Here is a 20,558-nt window from a genome sequence, read left to right on the forward strand (position 1 = left end):
AGGATTCAGGACCCCTCGTGTCGAGGGCGGCTGCACCAGCGCGTGATGTCAGGGGGCCATAGAACTACCCTGTATCTCTACCACCATTTCGGCAAATTGGCAAAACTTGTATCCTTCCTAAGAGGAAGAAATAAGTAATGCTGAAAGTTTGGCTCTGAAACACAGACTGTGAATTGTCACAGGTGGTCGCTGTCCGTCCTTTCAATCGTGTGACTGTGTTTACATTTATGCCAATGTGCTTTTAAAACAATGTGGCTGTGTTGCTGGGTGTTGACAGTTGGGAGAACTCACATAAAAGCTCCTCGTGCAATTGTGAAGCTAAGTGCACCTTCGCGGCTGTTAACTATGATTGAAGGTTTGGCCCGCTAGACTGTGAGCTCCTTCCGGGCGAGGGCTGGATTGCATTGACTCCATTTTCCTAGCGCCTTGCATAGGGTCCGGTGCATAGTAGGTGCTTAATAAATGTTTGTCTGCTGACCTCTTGGTGCGTATTCCTATGCGACGTTTGTGCAGTGCGGGCCGGTCCCTGCAGTGTGGTCCTCTGCATGAGGTGGCTGCCATGGTGACTGCTGGTGACGTGGTTGTTCCACGGCTTAAGCCCCACATCCTGGGTGGCAGGGATCTGCCCAGCCTCGGCCAGGACCCCAGGGACTCCGTGAGCATGTGTGGCTGGGAGCTGCCTGTGGGCACCTCTGGGCTTCCAGGGAGAGGTGGAGAGAGTGGAGCCCGGGGAATGGCTCCACCCAGAGTGCAGAAGGGAGTTTCTGAACGTAGGGGTCTGCCACCTGGGCCAGAGCCACAGTCCTAGAGCCTGTGACACCAAGAAAGCCTCCTTTGCAAATATCAGCGACCCGAGTGGCTGATGGTGGTGACGTTCTCCAGGTGTGATGCTGGAGTCCAGCCACGACCAGGTGAAGGAGCTGGGGAAGAGGATGCCGCCGCCCGACCCCTGAGCCGTACCCCCGCCCCTTGTCCCCAGTACTCCTTTGTGCTCTGAAGGCGGCCACCTGCCACCCTTCACAACTGCCCTCCTTGGGGTCCAGTCAGGGAGCTCTTTTTGGAGACCAGTAACAGCCCTGAGGGCAAAGGCAGTCCGAGACCAGGGAAGAAGCAGCCCCTTCCCTCCTTGAAGAGAAACTGCAGTGTGTACGGCCGTGGTTGGAAAGGGGGGAGCACGGTTGGAAAAGGGGGAGGGTCACCGGCTGGGCCCCGTGCAGCGCCCAGTCCCGTCACTGCTCTGGTCCGGACTCCGCGGCTCCTCCAACCTGCTCTCCCTTTCCAGGGCCCCCCCACCCCATTCCTCACACACACAGCCAGGCTGCAGAGCGGCTGGAATGAGACTGCCTTCACGGTGTGAAGTCCTGCACACCCCTGAGGTGTGGAGGAGGCTGGGGGCTGGGGTGCGAGAGCACCTCTGAGGGGATTGCAGCCTCTGCGTCTGTCCCCACGGAGGGCCTTTTGGGAAGGGGGCACCAGCTGACCTCCCCAAGGCAGGGTGGGGGCTGCTGCTTGCAGGTGTGACAGGTGAGGTGACTCCACAGCACACCAGTGTGTCTGTTTCCCACCTTCCTGGAACCAGGTGCCTTCATATCACCGAATCTGGCCAGTCCCTTTCTTCCCTCGAGCAAATAGCCTCGCTCCGTGGACAAAGTACACCACGAGAAAGGAAGAGAAAGGAAACAGAGCCACCTTTCTGGCCTCCCTAACACCAACAGCAAAGCCTCAGGTCTCCTCAGGCCCCGCACCTAGGAGGCCCGGGGAAGCAGCGGCTGGGACGAGCACCCTGCAGGGCCAGCTTGCACAGCCGTGGATGAACGCCCCTGGGCAGCCACGGTGCTGGGAACTGTGGGGTGCAGACAGGACACCTGCCCTGGTCTCCACTGTGGGTCACCCGACCTTGTGCCCATGATACAGGTGAGGAAACTGAGGCACCTTGAGCTGCATGTGGTACCTTGCCTGCCATCCCAGAGCGGCTAAAGGAGCAGAACCTGGCTGAGCCCAGGTCTGTCTGACTGCAGAGCTGTTGTCTCCGGCACGCCATGGCCTGTTTGTGCTTTAGGAAGACCCTGGCACACCTTCCCTCCAGAGCCTGGGGACCCACGGTGGGTTCAGGGGTTGGGGCTGGAGTGGACGCAGATGGGAGTCAGGAAGCTCGTTCGAGACAACAAGTGCTCACACCTCCTTTGCTCGGGAGCATGATAGTGGTGCCCAGTGCCCCTGCCGTGCCAACTTCCAGAGCCCTCCAGGGCCTGGCCCCTGCTGGGATCATGCCCTGTGCCTGGCAGCACCCACTGGAGGGGCTCACAGCAATGTGGAGGGGTGCTCATCACACCTGTCTCAGGTGATGATGTCTGGGAACCAAGCTGAGGGTTTTGAGGGTGTTGGGAGCCCTGTCCCTCACCTGCCTTTCTCCTGAAAGGCTCCTGGGCCCCTGCTGGGTCCCGCCTGCTGGCCCTGGCCTCCCTCAGCGACCTCTGACCCTGGCTCAGGCTGGACTTGGTATTCGGAGGCTGCAAAAGCAGTGCCAGGTGCAATGATGCCCACATGAGCTCGGGCTGCCCTAGGGGACAGGGCAGAGGGAAGGGCTTCTCCTTTCCAGGCCCTGCCCTGTCGCTTCCACTCCCTCTCCTTGACCCAACCACTTGCCCACCATGGCACCCACACCTTCCTGGGTGAGCTGTTGGCCTCAGAGAGACTGATCCATGGCCCTCCCAGGTTAAGATCACTGTGCTGTTCAAAGCTCAGGCTCGAGGGGCCACGCAGACCCGGGCGCACAGCTGCCAGCCGGACGAGAGGCATTCACGGTTCCGGTGTTTTGAATATAGCTGTGAACAAGCGAGAGAGCACCCCGGCTCTCCCCACACCCCCATTCCAGGGGAGGCAGACGGCAAACTAGGGGCTTCTCAGTGTGTCCAGCAGGGAAGAGTACTGGGCGTGACGGAAGGGCACCATTCTTTTTTCTTTTCTTACTCTTTTGATCATGGACTTTTTTTCCCCACACTGCGCGACTTGTGAGATCTTAGTTCCCCGACCAGGGATCAAACCCCCGGGCCCTCAGCAGTAGAAACACGGAGTCCTAACCACTGTACTGCAAGGGAATTCCCAATGGTGGACATTTTCAAACACACCCAAAAGAAGAGGGAGAGAGAGAGAGAGAGAGGAACAGTGAACACTGATGTATCCCAGCTTCAACAAATATGGCCAATTTTGGTTTATCTTTATCTCCCCACATCTCCTTCTCTTCTGGATTATTTAAAAGCAAATCCCAGACATTGTATCAGTTCATCTGTAAATAGGTCTGTTTGTATCTCTAGGAAATTCAGACTCTTCTCAGTAAAATATATATCACACTTTAAAAACTAATAATCCCTTAATGTTGTTTAATATCCACACAGTGTTCACATCCCCCAGTTGGTCCATGAATATCTTTAAAAAAACCTTTTTTTAATTGTGGGAAAATACACAGAACATGAAATTCACCATTTTCAAGTGTCCAGTTTAATAGTGAGTGCATTCACATTGTTGTGCAACCGATCTCCAGAACTCTGCCATGAATCTTTATACAACTGATTTCTTTGAATCGGGGTCTAAGTACATTCCACACACTGCATTTGGTTGATGGATTTCAACCTGTAACAGCCTTTCTTTCCTCTTTTGCCCTATTTCTTTTCTTTTTTCTTAAGAACACAGTGGCTTGTTCTGTGGACAGAATTTCCTCCGTTCTGGACTTGGCTGATGGCATTCCCATGATATCCTTGCCTGTTCATTCGTCAAGGGATGCAGTTTTGAGTTGGGGGCTAGAGAGGGCTTCCTCTGGAGACATTTAAGCACAGAGAGAGCCATGCAGTTACATAGGGGAAGGGAGTTGAGGGCAAAGGGAACAAGGAGGGCCAAAGTCCTGTGGCTTTCGTTCTCCAGGGATTCACAGCCTGCTATGTGCCCAGCACTGTTGGAACCACTAAGGACACCACCAGGGCCAGAAAATGTCCCTGCTGTCCTTGGGGCTGGGGACCTCAGGCACTGTCCTCCCTAGGGAGGATGGTGAGGTGGTAGGGAAAGTAGGAGTGTTCCCCCAGACACACCTGCTGCCGGCCAGCCAGGAGCAACCATGCAGCTTTGGGTACGCGGGGACATCATCTCAGGCCAATGACACTGATGAGTCATTGGCCGGCCTCCCCCGCCCCTCATCCTCCAGGAAGCCAGTTACAGCCAGCTGGTACCGACTCCCCTCTGCCAGCTCCAGGTCTGAGGCTGCTCTTGGCCCATCCCTGTGAGATGGGAACTCCTTGAGAGCGGCCTCCTTCATGCCTCCACGGGCTGCTCCTATTTCTGCCAGGCCTTGCAGTCCTTTGCTTATCCTTGGGGTCTGACTCTGCATCACCTCCTCTAAGAAGCCTTCCTTGCTGCTTCTTCCAGTCCCCGTGCTCCCACAGGCCCCGGATCATCCACCTTGGGTATCCCCCTCTGAGCCCCAGTAAAAACCGCCCACTTCTGCTTTCCCCTTCGCCTCCCACCGACGTTGCGTCTGCCAACGTGGCAGCCTGGCTTTCCATCCAGAATGCCCAACCTTAGCGATGGAGGTGGCAGAACTCTGCCTGTAGACAGTGGCCCAGTATGGGAATGTGAGTCGGTCCAAATAGCACCTCCTCCCAGGAGAACAGACACTGAAGGTGGCCTCCCTGCCTGATGCCCCTTCCTCTCTCCCTCTCCCCTCCTCCCCCCTTCCCCCCAAGTCGGTATACAGTGACCTCCGTGGGCAGCTGGACTTTCCTGCTGCGCTAGGCACATATGAGCAAGGCTGGCAGGAACACTGTCTCCTCCACCCCAGGCACAGTGCCAAGTCATGGGCGAAGAAGGACAAGAGTGACATTGTCACTGGCTTAGGGTTTGGGAGATTATCTTAGTCTGTCCGGGCTGCCGTCACAAAATACCATAGACTCGTGGCTTATAAACAACAGAAACTTATTCCTCATATCTCTAGAGGTTGAGAAGTCCAAGATCAAGGTGCCACCAGATTCAATGTCTGGTGAAAGTCCACTTCCTGGTTCATAGACAGCTGTCTTCTTGCTGTGTCCTCACTCGGTGCAGGGACCGGAGAGCTCTGTGGGGTCTCTTTTATAAGGGTCCTCATCCCATTCATGAGGGCTCTGCCTTCATGACATAATCACCTCCCAGAGGCACCACCTCCAAATACCATCACCTCGGGGGGATTAGGATTTCCACATATGAATCTTGGGGGGCAGACACACATTCAGTCGACAGCATTATGGAAGACCACACAGAGAGCAAAGAAGAAGCCTGAGGCCCCAAGTGGGCGAGGGAGTTACCTAATGGCTCACATGATCCATTAGTGACAGAGCTGGGGCCAGGATGGACTCTCACATCTGATCCAGTGCTGTGCTTCTGGAACGTGGGGAGGATATAGTAGAGAGACTTAAAAGAAGCCTCAGGGAGGCTGGCTAGTCTGCCTAATAATAACAGCAGCCCGCACAAAGCGCTGGCTGTCCACCAGGCTCTGTCCTGGCCTGTTTCATGTATCGTCTCATTATAGCCTCACAAATCAGCCCTGTGAGGTAGGTACTTTTATTATCCCCATTTAACAGATGGGGAAATTAAGGCAGAGAGACGTTAAGAGGCTTACTTAAGATCACATCGCTGCTAAGGAGCAGCCTGGCAGCAGGGTCTGTGTGTTTGCCCACCACTCTACACAACCCACCTCTCGTGGGCGGAGAAGCCCAAAGTTCATTCCCCTGTTCCCACTCCCACTGGCAAGGGACCAGGCTTCTCTATGCTTCAGTTTCCTTCTGAGAAAAATGAGGGAAATAACAATGCCTCCCACTTGTGAGTGTGAGTATATCCACATAGGATGCAGCTCTCCATGTGGGTTAGCCCTGAGAAAAGGGAAGGAGCCTGGGAGTTCCTGTCCTAGTGTAGCTCACATCCTGGTGGAATAATAAACATATTCTAGTCCATCAGTTCTAAGATGCACATCTGCCCACACTCTAGCATCTCTGAAATGTCCTAAATTCAATATGGTGTATGGTAATGGCGATAAAGTGCATGATGGGGCTTGCCTGGTGGCACAGTGGCTAAGAATCCGCCTGCCAACGCAGGGGACACGGATTCGAGCCCTGGTCCGGGAAGATCCCACATGCTGCGGAGCAACTAAGCCTGTGCGCCACAACTACTGAGCCTGTGCTCCAGAGCCCGCGAGCCACAACTGAAGCCCGGGCGCCTAGAGCCCGTGCTCTGCAACAAGAGAAGCCACTGCAATGAGAAGCCTGCGCACTGCAGCGAAGAGCAGCCCCTGCTCGCCGCAACTAGAGAAAAGCCCGGGCACAGCAACAAAGACCCAATGCAGCCAAAAATAAATAAATAAAATAAATAAAATTTAAAAATAAATAAATAAAATGCATGATGAGAGTTCAGAGACATCAAGAGAGAGCAAAGCTCAGCGAGATGGGAGGGTCTCTGTGAGTCAGAGGGCATGTGTGGGTTTGCCACACCCTGTTACCTGACTCTTGATCAGAGGGCAATTCTGGACCACTCTCCTTACCCCCCGGCCTGGCCTGCCTGAGCAGGCTTTCTGGCTTCACTGGTTGGGAGGAGAAAGATGGAGAAGAGTTGCAATGGTTCACAGGGGTGAGAATGAAGGTGTCTTCCATCCAACACCTTGGGCTCCCTTTGGCTTTTCCCCTCCTGGCCCATCCATGCAGGGGACTGCTCTCCTAAGGCCCCTGTGCCTCTGGTGCTGGGGATCTGTAACCCCTGCCTTCCCTGATTCCAGTGGGCAACATGGCTGCCCTGGACCACAGGTCCTATCCATTGGTTTCTACCTGGTCTGGGACTTGTGGTAGAGCCTTTACTTTTGTGTTTGTTTTGTTTTCAGTTATTCAGGTTGGAAAGCTTGGAATTATCCTTAGCTCTTCTCTCTCACATAACTCCTAAACCAATCCATCAAGAAATCCTGTCGGGGGCTTCCCTGGTGGCACAGTGGTTAAGAATCCGCCTGCCGGGACTTCCCTGGTGGTGCAGTGGCTAAGAATTCGCCTGCCAATGCAGGGGACACAGGTTCGAGCCCTGGTCTGGGAAGATCCCACATGCTGCAGAGCAACTAAGCCCGCGAGCCACAACTACTGAGCCCACGTGCCACAACTACTGAAGCCCGTGCGCCTAGAGCCCATGCTTCGCAACAAGAGGAGCCACTGCAACGAAAGGCTCGCGTGCCATAACGAAGAGTAGTTCCCACTCGCCGCAACTAGAGAAAGCCGGTGTGCAGAAATGAAGACCCAACGCAACCAAAAGTAAATAAATAAAATAAATAAATTTATTAAAAAAAAAAAGAATCCGCCTGCCAATGCAGGGAACATGGGTTCAAGTCCTGGTCCAGGAAGATACCACATGCCGCAGAGCAACTAAGCCCATGCGCCACAACTACTGAGCCTGCTCTCTAGAGCCCACAAGCCACAACTACTGAGCCCGTGTGCCACAACTACTGAAGCCCGCGCGCCTAGAGCCCACAAACCACAACTACTGAGCCCGTGTGCCACAACCACTGAAGCCCGCGTGCCTAGAGCCCGTGCTCTGCAAGAGAAGCCACTGCAATGAGAAGTCCGCGCACCTCAACGAAGAGTAGCCCCCGCTCACCACAACTAGAGAAAGCCCCTAAGAAGCAAGGAAGACCCAATGCAGCCAAAAATAAATAAACAAATTTATATATTAAAAAGAAAAGAAAAGAAAAGAAATCCTGTCCGGGGACTTCCCTGGTGGCACAATGGATAAGAATCCGCCTACCAATGCAGGGGACACGGGTTCGAGCCCTGGACCGAGAAAATCCCACATGCCACAAAGCAACTAAGCCCATGCACCACAACTACTGAGCCTGCGCTCTAGAGCCCGTGAGCCACAACTACTGAGTCTGCATGCCGCAACTACTGAAGCCCGCGTGCCTAGAGCCCGTGCTCCACAGCAAGAGAAGCCACCGCAGTGAGAAGCCCGCGCACCGCAACAAAGAGTTGCCCCCACTCGCTGCAGCTAGAGAAAGCCCATGCGCAGCAACGAAGACCCAACGCAGCCAAAAATAAATAAATAAATTGATTTTTTAAAAAAAGAAAGAAAGAAATCCTGTTGGCTGTATCTATCACAAATCTGACCAGTTCTCACTACTTCCACCACTGCTGCCTTGCTCTGAGCCATGGTCATCTCTCACTTGAATTGTCATAAAAGCCTCCTCAGGGTTTCCAGAAGGAAACCCTGCCCTGCCCCTTCACTCTATTCTCAGCCAGTCAGGTCATGTCACTACAGTGGCTCCCCACCTCACTACAAGAAAAAGCCAAAGCAGCGGCCCACCAGGCCTGACTCCACATCACCTTTCTGCCCTCTTCCCCTACTCTTTACCCCCACACTCTCAAACAGCCAGGCCCGCACCTGCCTCAGGACCTTTGTACTGGCCGCACCCTCTGCCTAGAATGCTCTTCCCCCAGACAGCGGCAGAGCTCACTCCCTTATCTCCTTCAAGTCTTTGCTCAAGTGTCACCTTCTCAGTGAAGCCTGCACTGACCAGCCTAAAACTGCAACTTGTTTTGCGTCCCTTCACCTCACTTCTGCAATCCTGACCCCCCTTAGCTGACTAGCTTTTCCCCATGGCACTTAATATTTACTATCGTGTATTATGTTTGTTGCCTGTCTTTCCCCAGTCGAGATGTAAGTTCCCCAACGGCAGAGATCTTTTGTTCACTGATATATCTGAAGAGCTTAGAACAGTGCCTTGCACATAGTAGATGCTCAACAGAGATTTATGAATGAATGAGTTTGCAGATTAGAGAGAGGTAAATGTGTGGTAATAATTAATCTTTGAAGAGGACTAGGTGGGTATGAGAAGACGATATTTGAATTGGATCTTGAAGGACATCTAGAATTCCAGGTGAGGGAGGTGACTGGCAATCGATCAGCCTGAACAAAAGCGTGAAGGTGAGAGAGCTTGGTGGCAGGGCACAAACTGCAGGGAGGTGTCAACCAGTGATACCTAGTTGGAGAGGATATTCACAAGGTAAGTTGAGGCCAGACTGTGCAAAGGTTTCAATGCAGGCCAAAGTCTTTTCCTAGCACCAGGACCAGGTACAAAATTTGTGGGGCCCAGTGCAAAATGAAAATGCAGGGCCCCCTTGGTAAAAATTTCAAGAGGGGTGACAGTAGAGCATTAAATCAAGCTCAAAGCCCTTCTTAAGTGTGGGGCTTTTATGTGACTGCACAGGTCACAGGCCCATGAAATCAGCCTGCCTAACCCACAAGGGAGCTGGTGAGAGCCTTCTAGCAGGGCAAAGATGTAACTGGAGCTGGACTTTAGGAAGATTATTCTGGCATGGCTGGTGGGGCAGGTTGGAGGGACTCTAGGCAGGGAGACCTGTTAGACAGCCTTGTGAGGAAGAGGAGAGAACAGGTAGGATGGAGGCAGGGACTAAGGGGCAGAGTGCAGGGATGAGAACTTGAGTGAGTAGAAGCATGGAGGATGTAGAGTTTGCTTAGTCAAGTTTGCTTAGACAGGGGCCGGGGAAGACCCCTGAGTGCACCTTCCTTTGCTCCTCCAACCCCCTCCCCTTTTCCCTTATTCCAGGGACCCAAGCCTTGGAGGTTACACGGGGCACAGGAATCACCAGTGAGTCTCCCTTTGGCCACCAGAGGGCACATCATTCTCATGGATTTTTCCGGATGAATTTGGGGTCGGGGAATGTCCTCTGGCTTCACCTCTTCCTCTTTTTCCCCTCTCACCTCCTTCTGTGTTCTTTCACCGACTTCTTCCTCAAGGGCTAGATGCCTGAATGGAGCTGAGGTGGGGCATGAGGAGGTGTCATGGAGTCCCGAGCATTTACTAGGACTGTAGGTCATACCTGTTGCCTTAGGAAGTATGTTCATACCATCCTCTCGTTGCTTCTGTCTGGCTGCCTATTTCTCTGGTTGACTTAGCCAAGGGCTCTGCTCAATAAGCTGTAGCTGGAGTTGGAAGTCAAGTGTCAGAGGTCCAACCAGCAATCTTTCCCCACAAGCCCTTGGGCCTCTCTCCTCCTGTACCTTTGGGAACTTGTTACTTGAGCTTGGTCTCTGGCTCTTGTGGGGACTCTGGCTTCTGCCTACCTTATCTGCTGTTGAACTTAGGGTAGGTTTGGGAGTGGTGGTTTTTCAACATGTCCAGGATACAATGGGTGGGGGCAGCTTAGAGCCCGAGGAATCAGACCAGTCAGCCTACTGCCCCTCCCTGGTGAGACAGTCTAGGAGGAAGTGAAGAGTGAACTCAGGTTGCCACATGGACTTCCTGTTAAAGTCAGGGGCTCTCCAGAGATGAGAGGGACCTCAGAGCTCATGAATCTAGTGACCTCAATTCATTGATGGGGAAACTGAGGCCAGAGAAGAAAAGGAACCTCTCTAGGTGTCCATTCTTTGTGCCATCTTGAGGAATCCTCATTTTCAACCAGTTTCTCTTTTCTTTCCCATGAGTTCCTTGTCTTAGAAGCGATAACTGAAATGTGAATTAAGGTAATGTCTCTCCTGCTCTACCTCACAGGGATAGTTAAAAGGGAACTGGTGAGACTCATTGCCATAGTGCAATGCCGTTTTGTGCTGTTTTGAACAAGCAAAAGACTTTTTCTGAAAGAAAAAAAAGGTAACAAATTCAAAGATGTTATTTAGAATGTCATCACTGGAACAAAGGCATGGATTCTGTCAATATAGGAACGTTGAGGAGTCTAAACAGAGATGTTATGTGATTTTTCCAAGATCACACAGCATTTTCACTACACACAGCTGGAGGTGGAATGCAGGGCTGGGGTATCCGTGCAGGTCCGGCAGCTGGAAGCCAAGGACGTTTACCTGGTGCTTGCCTGGTACCTTGAGGAGCCCTGTGGACTAGATGTGGGGTGCATGGATAGATAAATAGAAGCCAAGATAGATGACAGCAGGTGATGAACGGTAGGTAGACAGGTAATAGACTAACGCTGCATCTGACAGGTGACACACATGTTGATAGGCTGGACGATAAACAAGATGTATTTAATGAGCTAGCTGAGAGACGAAAGGACACACAGACAGGAAGTTGCCTTAGAACCAAAGGATGCCAACAGCAGGGATGGCTAACAGCCTTATTTTCTGTTTAGTCAAATGGTAATACGCACACGTGATCCACGCTCCCTGTTCAAGGTTTGAAAATACCCGAAAACTGACGGAAAGAAACGAAGAGTCAGACTTTGGGTACCACCCGAGGGAATGACCCGACGCTCGCCCGGCCTCGGGTGTTGCCGGAAATGGCCGACGACCGCCGGCGGTCGGCGGGGCGGGATGCGGGCGGGGCCGGCTCAAGGCAAGCGGGGCGGCTTCGGGTGTTTCCGGAAACTGCCGAGAGCCAGTTGGAAGTGGGCGGGGAAAGGCCTGTGGGCGTGGCTGGAGTACCCGGAGTCCCTTCGTGGATTTCCGCAAACAGAGCCGAAGCTTGGTCTTCGGAATCGAGGAGGCGCGCGCGTCCCCGGGATTACCTTCTTCGGGTGTTTCCGGAATTCACCAGTAGTCCGTGGCCGGGAGGAGAAGGCGCGCCCCCCTCCCGTTTCTAGCGGCTTCGGATGTTTCCGGCTGCTGCCGGCGGAAAGAGCCGAGGGCCGGCGGTGGTGGCGGCCATGTTGGGAGCAGCAGGTCCGGCGGCGGCTGCCTGTGTGCCGGGCGCGGAGCAGTGCCGCTGAGGGCAGGGGAGGAGCGAGGCAGGCGGCCGGCTGCGGCGGCAGAGAGTAGGCGGAGCGGCGCGGCCCGGCCGAAAGGCGGCACAGCCCAGCCGGGGGTCGGGGGGGTGCGGTCCGGAGCCGCTCGGAGCCGGCGCGGCCTAGCCCGAGCGGCGCATCCCCGGGCTGGCGTGAGCGGCAGTCCGGCCTCCCCGCACCCCCGGCCGGGGCCCATGCGGCGGGTGCCCCTGCTGTGAGAAGCCCCGCCCGGCTGGGCTCCGCGCCTTCCCTTCCCTCCCTTCCTCCGAGCTTCTCGGTTCCCTCCCCTGAGATACCGGCGCCATGTCCAGCGCCCGGACCCCCCTACCCACGCTGAACGAGAGGGACACCGAGCAGGTAAGGAGCCCTAAGGGCTCCCCGAATTCTCTGGCTGGGCCCCTGCACCTTGCAGAGCCTCCTCCCTCCTCAGCTCCCCTCGTGCCCCTGCTGCCATCCTGTAAGCCTCGGCTGCCCTGTCATCTGGCTCCTGGCCCCGTACATCTCCTTTCCGAGTCCTCTCCTGGGACCCACCTCGTCCAGACTCCAAGCTGTACACTTGTCTTTCTGCCGACCCCCCCGCCTTCTCCCCTCACCGCCCTCCTGCGCTCTTCCGTGTTACCTCCCCAGCTTCCTCTTCTCTTCCCTTTTTCTCTCGGGGGCTTTTCTGGTCTTCCTCCACCCACGCTTAAAGCAGCCACCCTCCTGTTCCTCGACTGGCACCCTGCGATTTGCCCCAGGTCGTTGTCCTCCTCCTCCTCCTCCATCCCTCCAGCCTCGCTTCCCCTCCGCCCGCACCGGTTCTCCCAGTCCCAGCTTTCACCCTCAGGGTCCTTGCCCCGGAGTGTGTTCTCGATGCCTATCCCCTTTCAGTTCCCCGGCTTTCTACCCTGCCTCTTGCATTTTCCAGATTGTGCTCTCCCTCTTGCTTGCAACCCACCAGCTCCACCCTCATCACCTTTCCAAATCTTTCGCCTACTCTTTGCTCATCACTTTCCCTTCTCTTCTCCAGGAGCTCCCTGGTGCCTCGCGCTGGCATTTGTTGCTTCCGTGTTTTCCCGTACAGCTGTCATGCGCATAGTTTTCCCACAGGTTGTCTTTGGGGTTCCAGTCTTCACTCCCTTCAGAGTCTTTGGTTCCCTCACGTTCTCTTCCTCTGGGGTTTGTGTTTTTGAGTCTTGGCCTCCTGTTTCTCACTGTGAGTGCTGTACCAGCCTTCTCCCTGGGCTCTCCCTACCGAGGGAAAGACAGTCACTATTTCAGCCCCACTTCGTTTACACAACCTGTTGCTCGGTCCTTTCCCCGGCCTTGCCGCATCCCCGGCCTTGCCGCATCCCCGGCCTTGCCTTTCTGTCCTCTTGCACCGCAACACAAACCGTGAGGCTTTCTTGTTTCTTCACTCCTGGATCTGTCACTTTACATAGTTTTTCCCCCTTGCTTGTTGCCTTCTGGTTTCTCTGCCCTCACCCCATCTTACTTACTATGCCTCCTAATTAGGATTGCCTTTAATCTTCATACTAGTTTCCTGCCTTCTTCACTTCATGTTTATTTTTCCCATATATGCCCCTATCCATCCCCTTGTGATTGGCTAGTCTTTGTAACCCCCCGGGCCAGGAACTTTGCACGCTAGTTTCTTGAGCTACACACTTCCCCCTCATCCTGGCAATCACTGCTATCATCTGTCACCCAAGCCTTAGCCTTTTCTGTGTCATCTCACCTCTTAGCCGAGAGGCGTCCACTTTCCACCCCTCCCCTTTCTTTCACCATCTCTAGTGTCCCTTGCTGCCTGCTCTGTGGAGAGTCTCCTGCCTGTCATACCTTGGTGGAGAACTTTACTAGGCCAAAAAAACTTGGTGGAGAACTTTACTAGGCCAAAAAAACTTGACCTGAAAAAAGAGCTCTTCTCCTGTGGGGCTTGAAGTGCTTTTTGCATCCTTCTCCCTCACTACATTATTTATGTTTTCATCTTGTTTCCTTCTTTCTCCTTAGTGCAATAGAACTGTTGTTATATTCTCTTGCATATTAACACCTTTCTCTGAAAAATCCACCCTCTTTTCATTTCTCTGATGTTTTTCTCTTTTGTTACCCCCTCACTCTCTGTCATCTGGGCAGTCAGGAACTCAAGAGGAGTTCTGGATAAGTTTTTCTGCAGTGGTTGACCCTTTCGTTACTGATGGATTGACTGCTTGTTTCTGGGGTTGAGATGGGTTGAGAGGGAGTGATGGTTGATTTCCGTTTCATCAGCGGGTTTGGCAGCTGCTTCTGTATGGGACTGAGGTGTTTGGAAACTGGAGCATGGTCTGTATCTCACCGTCTTTCCCTCCAGTGCCAGCTGTTTCTCTCCTTACTGGGAACCACTTTCTCGAGGCCCTCTTGAGGTTGCCTGTTCCATTCCTTTTCCTATCACAGCCTTTATTTAGCAGGTAAACCCTGCTTAACCAGAGGACTTTCCCAGGCTGTTGATTCTGAGCTGGTAGGAGGAGGCCAAGTGACTGACTGGCACCCTCAGGCATCTGGGGAGTGGCGGTGGAGTGCCTACTCTCTCAGCAAGGCTGTGGGGGGCATTGTATTCAGCAAAGTAGAGTAACAGAGTGCCTCAATGTGGTTTCTTTGTGCTCTTTACTCCATGTAAATGTATTCTTGCCTTGGTCTTTTTCTTGTGATGTGTGCATTGATTTCCTCTCTTCCCTACAAGCCTCACATAATGCTGAGCGCATAGTAGGAACCCAGTGCACGCCTACTGATTTTGTGATAGCAGAACTCTGTGAACCATTTGGGAACGTAAGCTGCTCCTGATAACTTTGTCCAGAGCACTGGCTGCATACATTGTCACCCTGTTCCAAATTATGAATTACTCATCCTGTTTCCACTCCATGGATTTAGGTTCCCCTGAGCCGCTTCATTGGTCCTTCTGTCGTTCTCAGGGTAGCCACACCATTGACTTGATATTAAGTCTCATTCCAGTAAAAGCGTGGATTTCGAAAAACATAATGGGCAGATGCAGTATTTTTTAAAACAAGAAAAGAGACAAGTAGCACCTCCTCTGGTCATACGGCTAGAGAGGCCTGAAGCACTGGTCTCCTTTGGGCTAGATCATGCCACCAGGTGAGACCAGAAAGCTCTTCTCGGTCCTGTTGCGATTCTAGCTAAAATGGTCATTGCATAAGCCTTAATGTTGTGAAATAAAAAGGGGATTTGGTTGGTTTGATTTCTTTCCCCCAAAGGCCCTCTATTATCTGGGCTTGCCTGGTGGCGCAGTGGTTGAGAGTCCACCTGCCGATGCAGGGGACGCGGGTTTGTGCCCTGGTCCAGGCAGATCCCACATGCTGCGGAGCGGCTGGGCCCGGGAGCTATGGGCGCTGAGCCTGCGCGTCCGGAGCCTGCGCTCCGCAGCGGGAGAGGCCACAACAGTGAGAGGCCCGCGTACCGCAAAAAAAAAATAATAATAATAAAATAAAAATAACAAAGTTCCTCTATTATCTTATTTAGATTTAAATTATTTTAATTGGTTTCACAAGAAAATAGGTAAACAAACTGTTGGTTGTCTTCCGAGCTCCAATCTCTTGCTCTTTCTCTCCCCCTTTCTTTAAAACATGTGGCTGATGAGAAGCTGTTTCTAGGAGCTCTTTGATCACATCTGAATTAAACAGACATACACACACACAAAATGTTGAAGCATAAAAATAAACCTAGTGTTGCAGAGAGATTGCCTGTTTGCTGTCGACTCTGCTTCTAACAGTGAAAGTAGGAGATAAAAAGAAAGTTAAGCCCTGTCTTTATTGTGATTTTTGTGACACCTGATTGCAGATGTGCTTTTTCACAGTCATAGACTCTTCCTTTTGCAGAAAGAGGGTTGTGACCTGGGGCTGGTAGTTTTGGGCATTCTTAATCTGAGAGCTGAGCTTTCTGTTCACTTTTCCAAATGGCTCTGTTGGCCTGGAGGCTTGGCAGTGGTGAAAGCAATCAGCAAGATGACTGTTTGTCTTCCAGCCAGCAGCAGCAGTAATAGGCAAGTGGAGAGGGGTCCAACTTGCAGAGTCCACCTGCCGCTGGCGAAAGCTTCCTGTAACACCTGGTAGAGGGCCTACATTGGCTTCATACCTGCCCCACCTCTGGGCCTCAGGAACCACAAGAGAGGGCTCCTGAGAGAAAGCACCTGAGAGAAAGCAAGAGGCTTTCACTGCCCACCTGCCTCTGCCTCTGCTGCAGTGGGCCAGGGAGGGGTCTGCTGTTGTCCTTCCAGGGAGTGAGTGGCATTGTTTCTTCTCTCAGATGATTCTGGGAAGAGGAGTTTGGAAGTGTGGGTGAGAGCAAATCTAACTTTTAGAATCGCGTACAGAACCACTGAGCCGCTCCAAACACACATATCCCTGGATCCCAGTGTTGATTCTGGCTGAATGTTTCACTGAGTAATCTGGTTTTAGTGTTGTCTTGTAGAGAGCTCGGTTCGCTCTCCCTTCACTCCCTGTCCTGCAGGCTGTGCAGCAAGCCCCATGCTCTGCGTGCTGACTCCGACCTCTGCCCTTTGACCCTGGCCAGGGGCTCCTTGGTGGTGCTGCCTTCTAGTCAGGGGTGTGGGTGAATGTCAGACCATATAGTCTTACTTTCTGCTTCACCCTCGAAACAGGGAAGAGGTATTGTTAGACCAGGGGCTCCTAGAGTTGCCATACTATAACCTTTGAACCTGGTAAAGGTAGCTACCTAGTAAATTGTAACAATTTCTCTCTAGTCTGTGGACTTTGGGAAGTAGCTAAACAGATGGATACAAGGCAGTCATTGAAATTCAGCCTGCTTCAGATTAAAATCAAGTTTGCACGGGGATAACTGAATCTTTCGGATGGCGACCAAAGATTGGGCTTGAGTTTTCTTCAGCATAAATGTCTTAAACAGAGTTGATGCCTGTGAGGCAGGAAAAGACTGAGAATTTGTTTTCTGAGAGGTTTGCATGGTTAGAGCTCTTGGGAGTCAAAAACATCTCAGACTAGACTGCTTCCCCTTTGGACAGAACAGCCTAATTCTCAGTGGGCATTTGACCAGGACTAACCCATGCCTTCATGAACTCTTTCCCATTGAGCACTTAGCCACCTGGCTGGCATTCCTCTTCTCCCAGGAGCTTCCATGACTTTCCTCATATGTACTATGTCGACTTAAATGAATATTTTATGCCTAGAGTGCAGCTAAGCGTTGGACCTTGTGGCCCATTATCGACAAGCGAGGTGGGGGCTGGACGCCACCCTTGGCCCCAAGATAGCGTCTCTGCTAAATGGACTCCCCCCAGCAGCACTTTGAAGGTCATTAATGGATTGGGATGAAGTAACCTCAGCAGATGGAAAGGGCAAGGAGGGTGGTCATCCTTCCTTCCCTAAGGCTGCCTGATGAGGCTTTCCTGCAGTAACCAGGTCCAGCCCCAGCTCCTTGCGCTGGGTTAAGCTGTAGACTGACCACTAGGCCTCTGCTTTGGGAGGAGACGTGGAAAGGGTTTGGTTCTCTCTTAGCCATGGTGACGCTGCCACATTTGCCACTTTCCTGCGTCAAAGCAAAAATTGAGAGGGCTATGGAAAGGGTGGGTGGAGCTTAAACCTGGCCCTTCCTCCTTCAGCGGAAGTTCAGCAAAATGACAAACCAGATAGGTGGCTGGGTTTCCTTTTCTTGATGGTAGATTCCAGTATTTGTACATTTTGCACCTGAAGCTTGGATTCTCCAGGCTTTCTCCCAGCCTTCATCAAGTATGAGTCACTGAAGTGTTATCTATGCATTTTCCCCTTCTGTCCCAGCAAAGGGAAGAGTAAGGCTTTACAAACCTTGTGGGGGAGGAAACACCCATTTCCCACTTGTGGCATGGGAAGAGGCTGTCTATTGCCATGTTAACTCTGAAAGTTCTAGCTCTCGGAGCAGAGCGTCACTACCCCGCCACAGCCCTTTTAGTGCGGACTGTTGAATGTCTTTGCTGTTTCTTAGACTTTGAGATGGTACATCTGGTTCTGAAAAGGCACCAAGAGAACATCTGGCCCCCTTGGCTTCCAGTTCTCCCTCAGAGGAGGGGTCCCAGGGTCTTCTCTGGCCCACTCGACCTGCTTCTCCTTTGCCGGGTATAAATAGGCTAGATCCCTTCATCTGAATGTCCGTTTTGTCTAGAGTGTTTGAAGTTTTTTTGGTCCCTTTGGGGAGTTCTTTCCACAGATGTCTGTCTTTGGGTTGGCACTCATTCCCCCTTACTTTCATTTATTCCTTCTCATTGGAAAAGGGCAAAAAACAAATATAATTCCTCTTGTGCAGCAAATGATTGACTTCAGGCTTATGAAGTCATAGTATCACAAGTAGGAGGGAGGGTTAGATGGACACTGGTCTTGGTGGCTAGGTGGATCCTGTGGGACAGTGAAGTGGGGGAGGGGGAAGGGGGGTTCAACGTCTGGCTCCAAGCCACCTTTTTCTTTTTAACATAAGGAAGGCGGAGCAGACCAGCGGCTTCTCTGTAGAACCAGTCAAGCTAGTTTTGAGCTGCCTCGGCCTCTTTTCCTCTGTGCTCTTTGGGAAATTGGCAATACAGAGATCTGCCTCCTCTGGGGCTCTGCTCATTGAGGCATGAGTTTGGAGGAGGTCTGTAAACAACCACCTTCCCTCCTAATTCTGGATGGGTCTCTGACCTGGGCCTCTCCAGTGAGTGGGCTTTCTCCACACCTCATGCTACTCAAAGCAACTTGGTCTTACACACCTTTCACTGGAAGCTCTAAGATAGAGCTCCTTTTCTTTGCAGTTCACAGCTTGGCAAAAGGCCCTTCGTCTGGCCAGGAGGTCTGTGCTTGGCTCCCCACGTGTGGATCTGGAAGGGAATCGGGACTCCTGACTCCTGGCTGTCGTGATCTGGCTGCTAAATCCAACCAGACCCCAGACCTTTTGGATCGGTACATAGGTACTGTCTGTCCAGGCCTACTGTCTGTCCAGGCCTGCTGGCTGTCCAGGCCCGCTGGAGAAGAAAAAAGGAGAGAGAATAGTTTTTGATCTTTGGCAGTTCAACAGGTGCTTCAGCCATGGGGAACAGTTTGAGTGTCCCTGATCAAGGGACCCGTAGGGAAGGTGGGAGCCTTCAGTCACCACGTACTGGCACTTCCTGAACACAGTAGGGAATCTTTCTCAGGGAGGGGACAGAGCAGGATTCTGAGCCCCCTGCAACTGGACTGCAGGTGCTGCTGACGTAGCCGGATTGTTTTCTCAGTCTCCCACTAAGCAGAAAGCTCCCAAGTCCAGAAGCTTGGTGATTAATGAGTGCAGCTACCTGCAGGCAGAGCTCTAGCTTATGTCCTTGTTGCTGCTACCGTGGTTTACTCATTGCTTCTCCTGAGGACCATTTTACTGAAGGTTTTGTTTTGGTTACTCATATCCTATATGCAGGGTGGCCCCCTTTTTCCTTCACCTTCTTTAGACCCGAGTGTCTGCTGGTTTTCCCTTACCCCATCACTTCCTCACCTCCTCTCCACAGATGGCCATCTTTTGACTGCCTTTGCACATAGCATTGGCAGCATTTTTGGCTTCTTGCTTTGTTTTTGCCCAAAAGAGTTTGAATTACTGGTTCTCCAGTCACAGGAAGTGGGGTCCCTTAGGCCCTCTTGGTCTAGCATAGCATTCTGATTGAGTTGAGCTTATGGCAGAGTTGAAAGGAGATCCCAGCACTTTCGGACTTCCAATAAATGGTGTCACTGTGGTCAGAGCAGGCTCTGCAGCTAGAGTCCCTGTATTGGAATCTTGGGTCAGCCCCTACTGTGACCTTGGGCTTATTTTATCCCTCTAGGCCTGTAAAGAAAAGGGAGCAATAATAATACCTGTCTTAGAGATATAGTTGTTGTGAGTATTAAAAGGGTTAATGAATATAAAGCGCTTACATTAGTGCTGGCAGGACGTAATAATTATCGTCATCGTTGTTTCAGTTGAGCAACTTAGTGAATTTTCTCTGAGCACCACACAACTCCAGGTCAGTATAAGGGACGTAGTTTGGAATGTCTCTGTAATGACTGGAAGAATCTTGGCCTCTTCCAGCCATTGGGGTTCCATAGGTGCTTTTCCTAGCATTTCTGGGTTTTTTAATTTGTTTGTTTATTTTAGCTTTCTTTTTTAATCAGATATCTGAAAGAAAATAGGATGCTGTTGGAGGGGTTTATGTACTTTTGAAAGCACTTTTTAAAAAATACTTCGTTTATTTATTTACAAGATATCAATATTAGGCAACTTTATTGATTAAAGGGGAAAAAAAAACACACCACCCTCTGCCTGCCCATTATTTCTGTGGTGTGAATGGTGGTGGTGTTGGTGGTGGATGTGCAGTCTCTTCATTGGCTGGAAGGCCAAATCCAAAGTTACTGGAGCATGGGCTTTTCCCAGCTGTTGGGATCCGGGTGTTAGAGGAGGCCCCACCTAGTGCCAGGATTTCTTTCATTGTGTTCCTTTATTCACGTGCAGTATTTACCCTTTGGCAACAGGAGAAAGCTCCCTGTTTCTCTTAAAGACCACATGGGAACTTAGCAGCTGATGATTTTAGGTTCCTTTTTCACTAGCAGAGGGGCCTTCAGGGCAGGTTCTTGTTACCTTTGTTGGCTTTTCTGAAGTGAAAAGAAAGCCTCCCCTTTGTGAGGCCTGGGAGGGAGGGTGACAGTCATTTCTCAGCGGCTCCTGTGGATTTGTGGACTTCGAATCTTGGGCCGAGATTTTGGTCTCAGTTGGTTCCTGTTGATGTTCCTTGCTTGCCACTTCTAGAGCCTGAATGCCTTATCAGAACAGCAAGTAAGTTGCTCAGTTTTTTTCACACTGCCACTGTGGCCAGGGAGAAAGGTA

At 52.0% G+C, this 20,558-nt stretch overlaps 1 protein-coding gene across 5 annotated transcripts in view; it reads left to right on the forward strand.

The window, feature by feature from the left end:
* The first annotated feature begins 11,523 nt into the window (after positions 1 to 11,523).
* MARK2 (microtubule affinity regulating kinase 2) overlaps positions 11,524 to 20,558 on the forward strand; it is a 58,294-nt gene continuing 49,259 nt past the window's right edge. For 2 of the 5 annotated variants that reach the window (XM_033860891.2, XM_033860893.2), the window contains exon 1: positions 11,525 to 12,095. In XM_033860891.2, the coding sequence (XP_033716782.1) occupies positions 12,042 to 12,095 (54 nt within the window). In that variant the 5' untranslated portion in view covers positions 11,525 to 12,041. Of the gene's footprint in view, positions 12,096 to 20,558 lie in introns of all 5 variants that reach the window. The other 3 variants (XM_033860894.2, XM_033860896.2, XM_033860892.2) reach the window with 3 other exon arrangements.

The sequence above is a fragment of the Tursiops truncatus genome, chromosome 8 (genome assembly GCF_011762595.2).
Source record: "Tursiops truncatus isolate mTurTru1 chromosome 8, mTurTru1.mat.Y, whole genome shotgun sequence".
NCBI lineage: Eukaryota > Metazoa > Chordata > Mammalia > Artiodactyla > Delphinidae > Tursiops > Tursiops truncatus.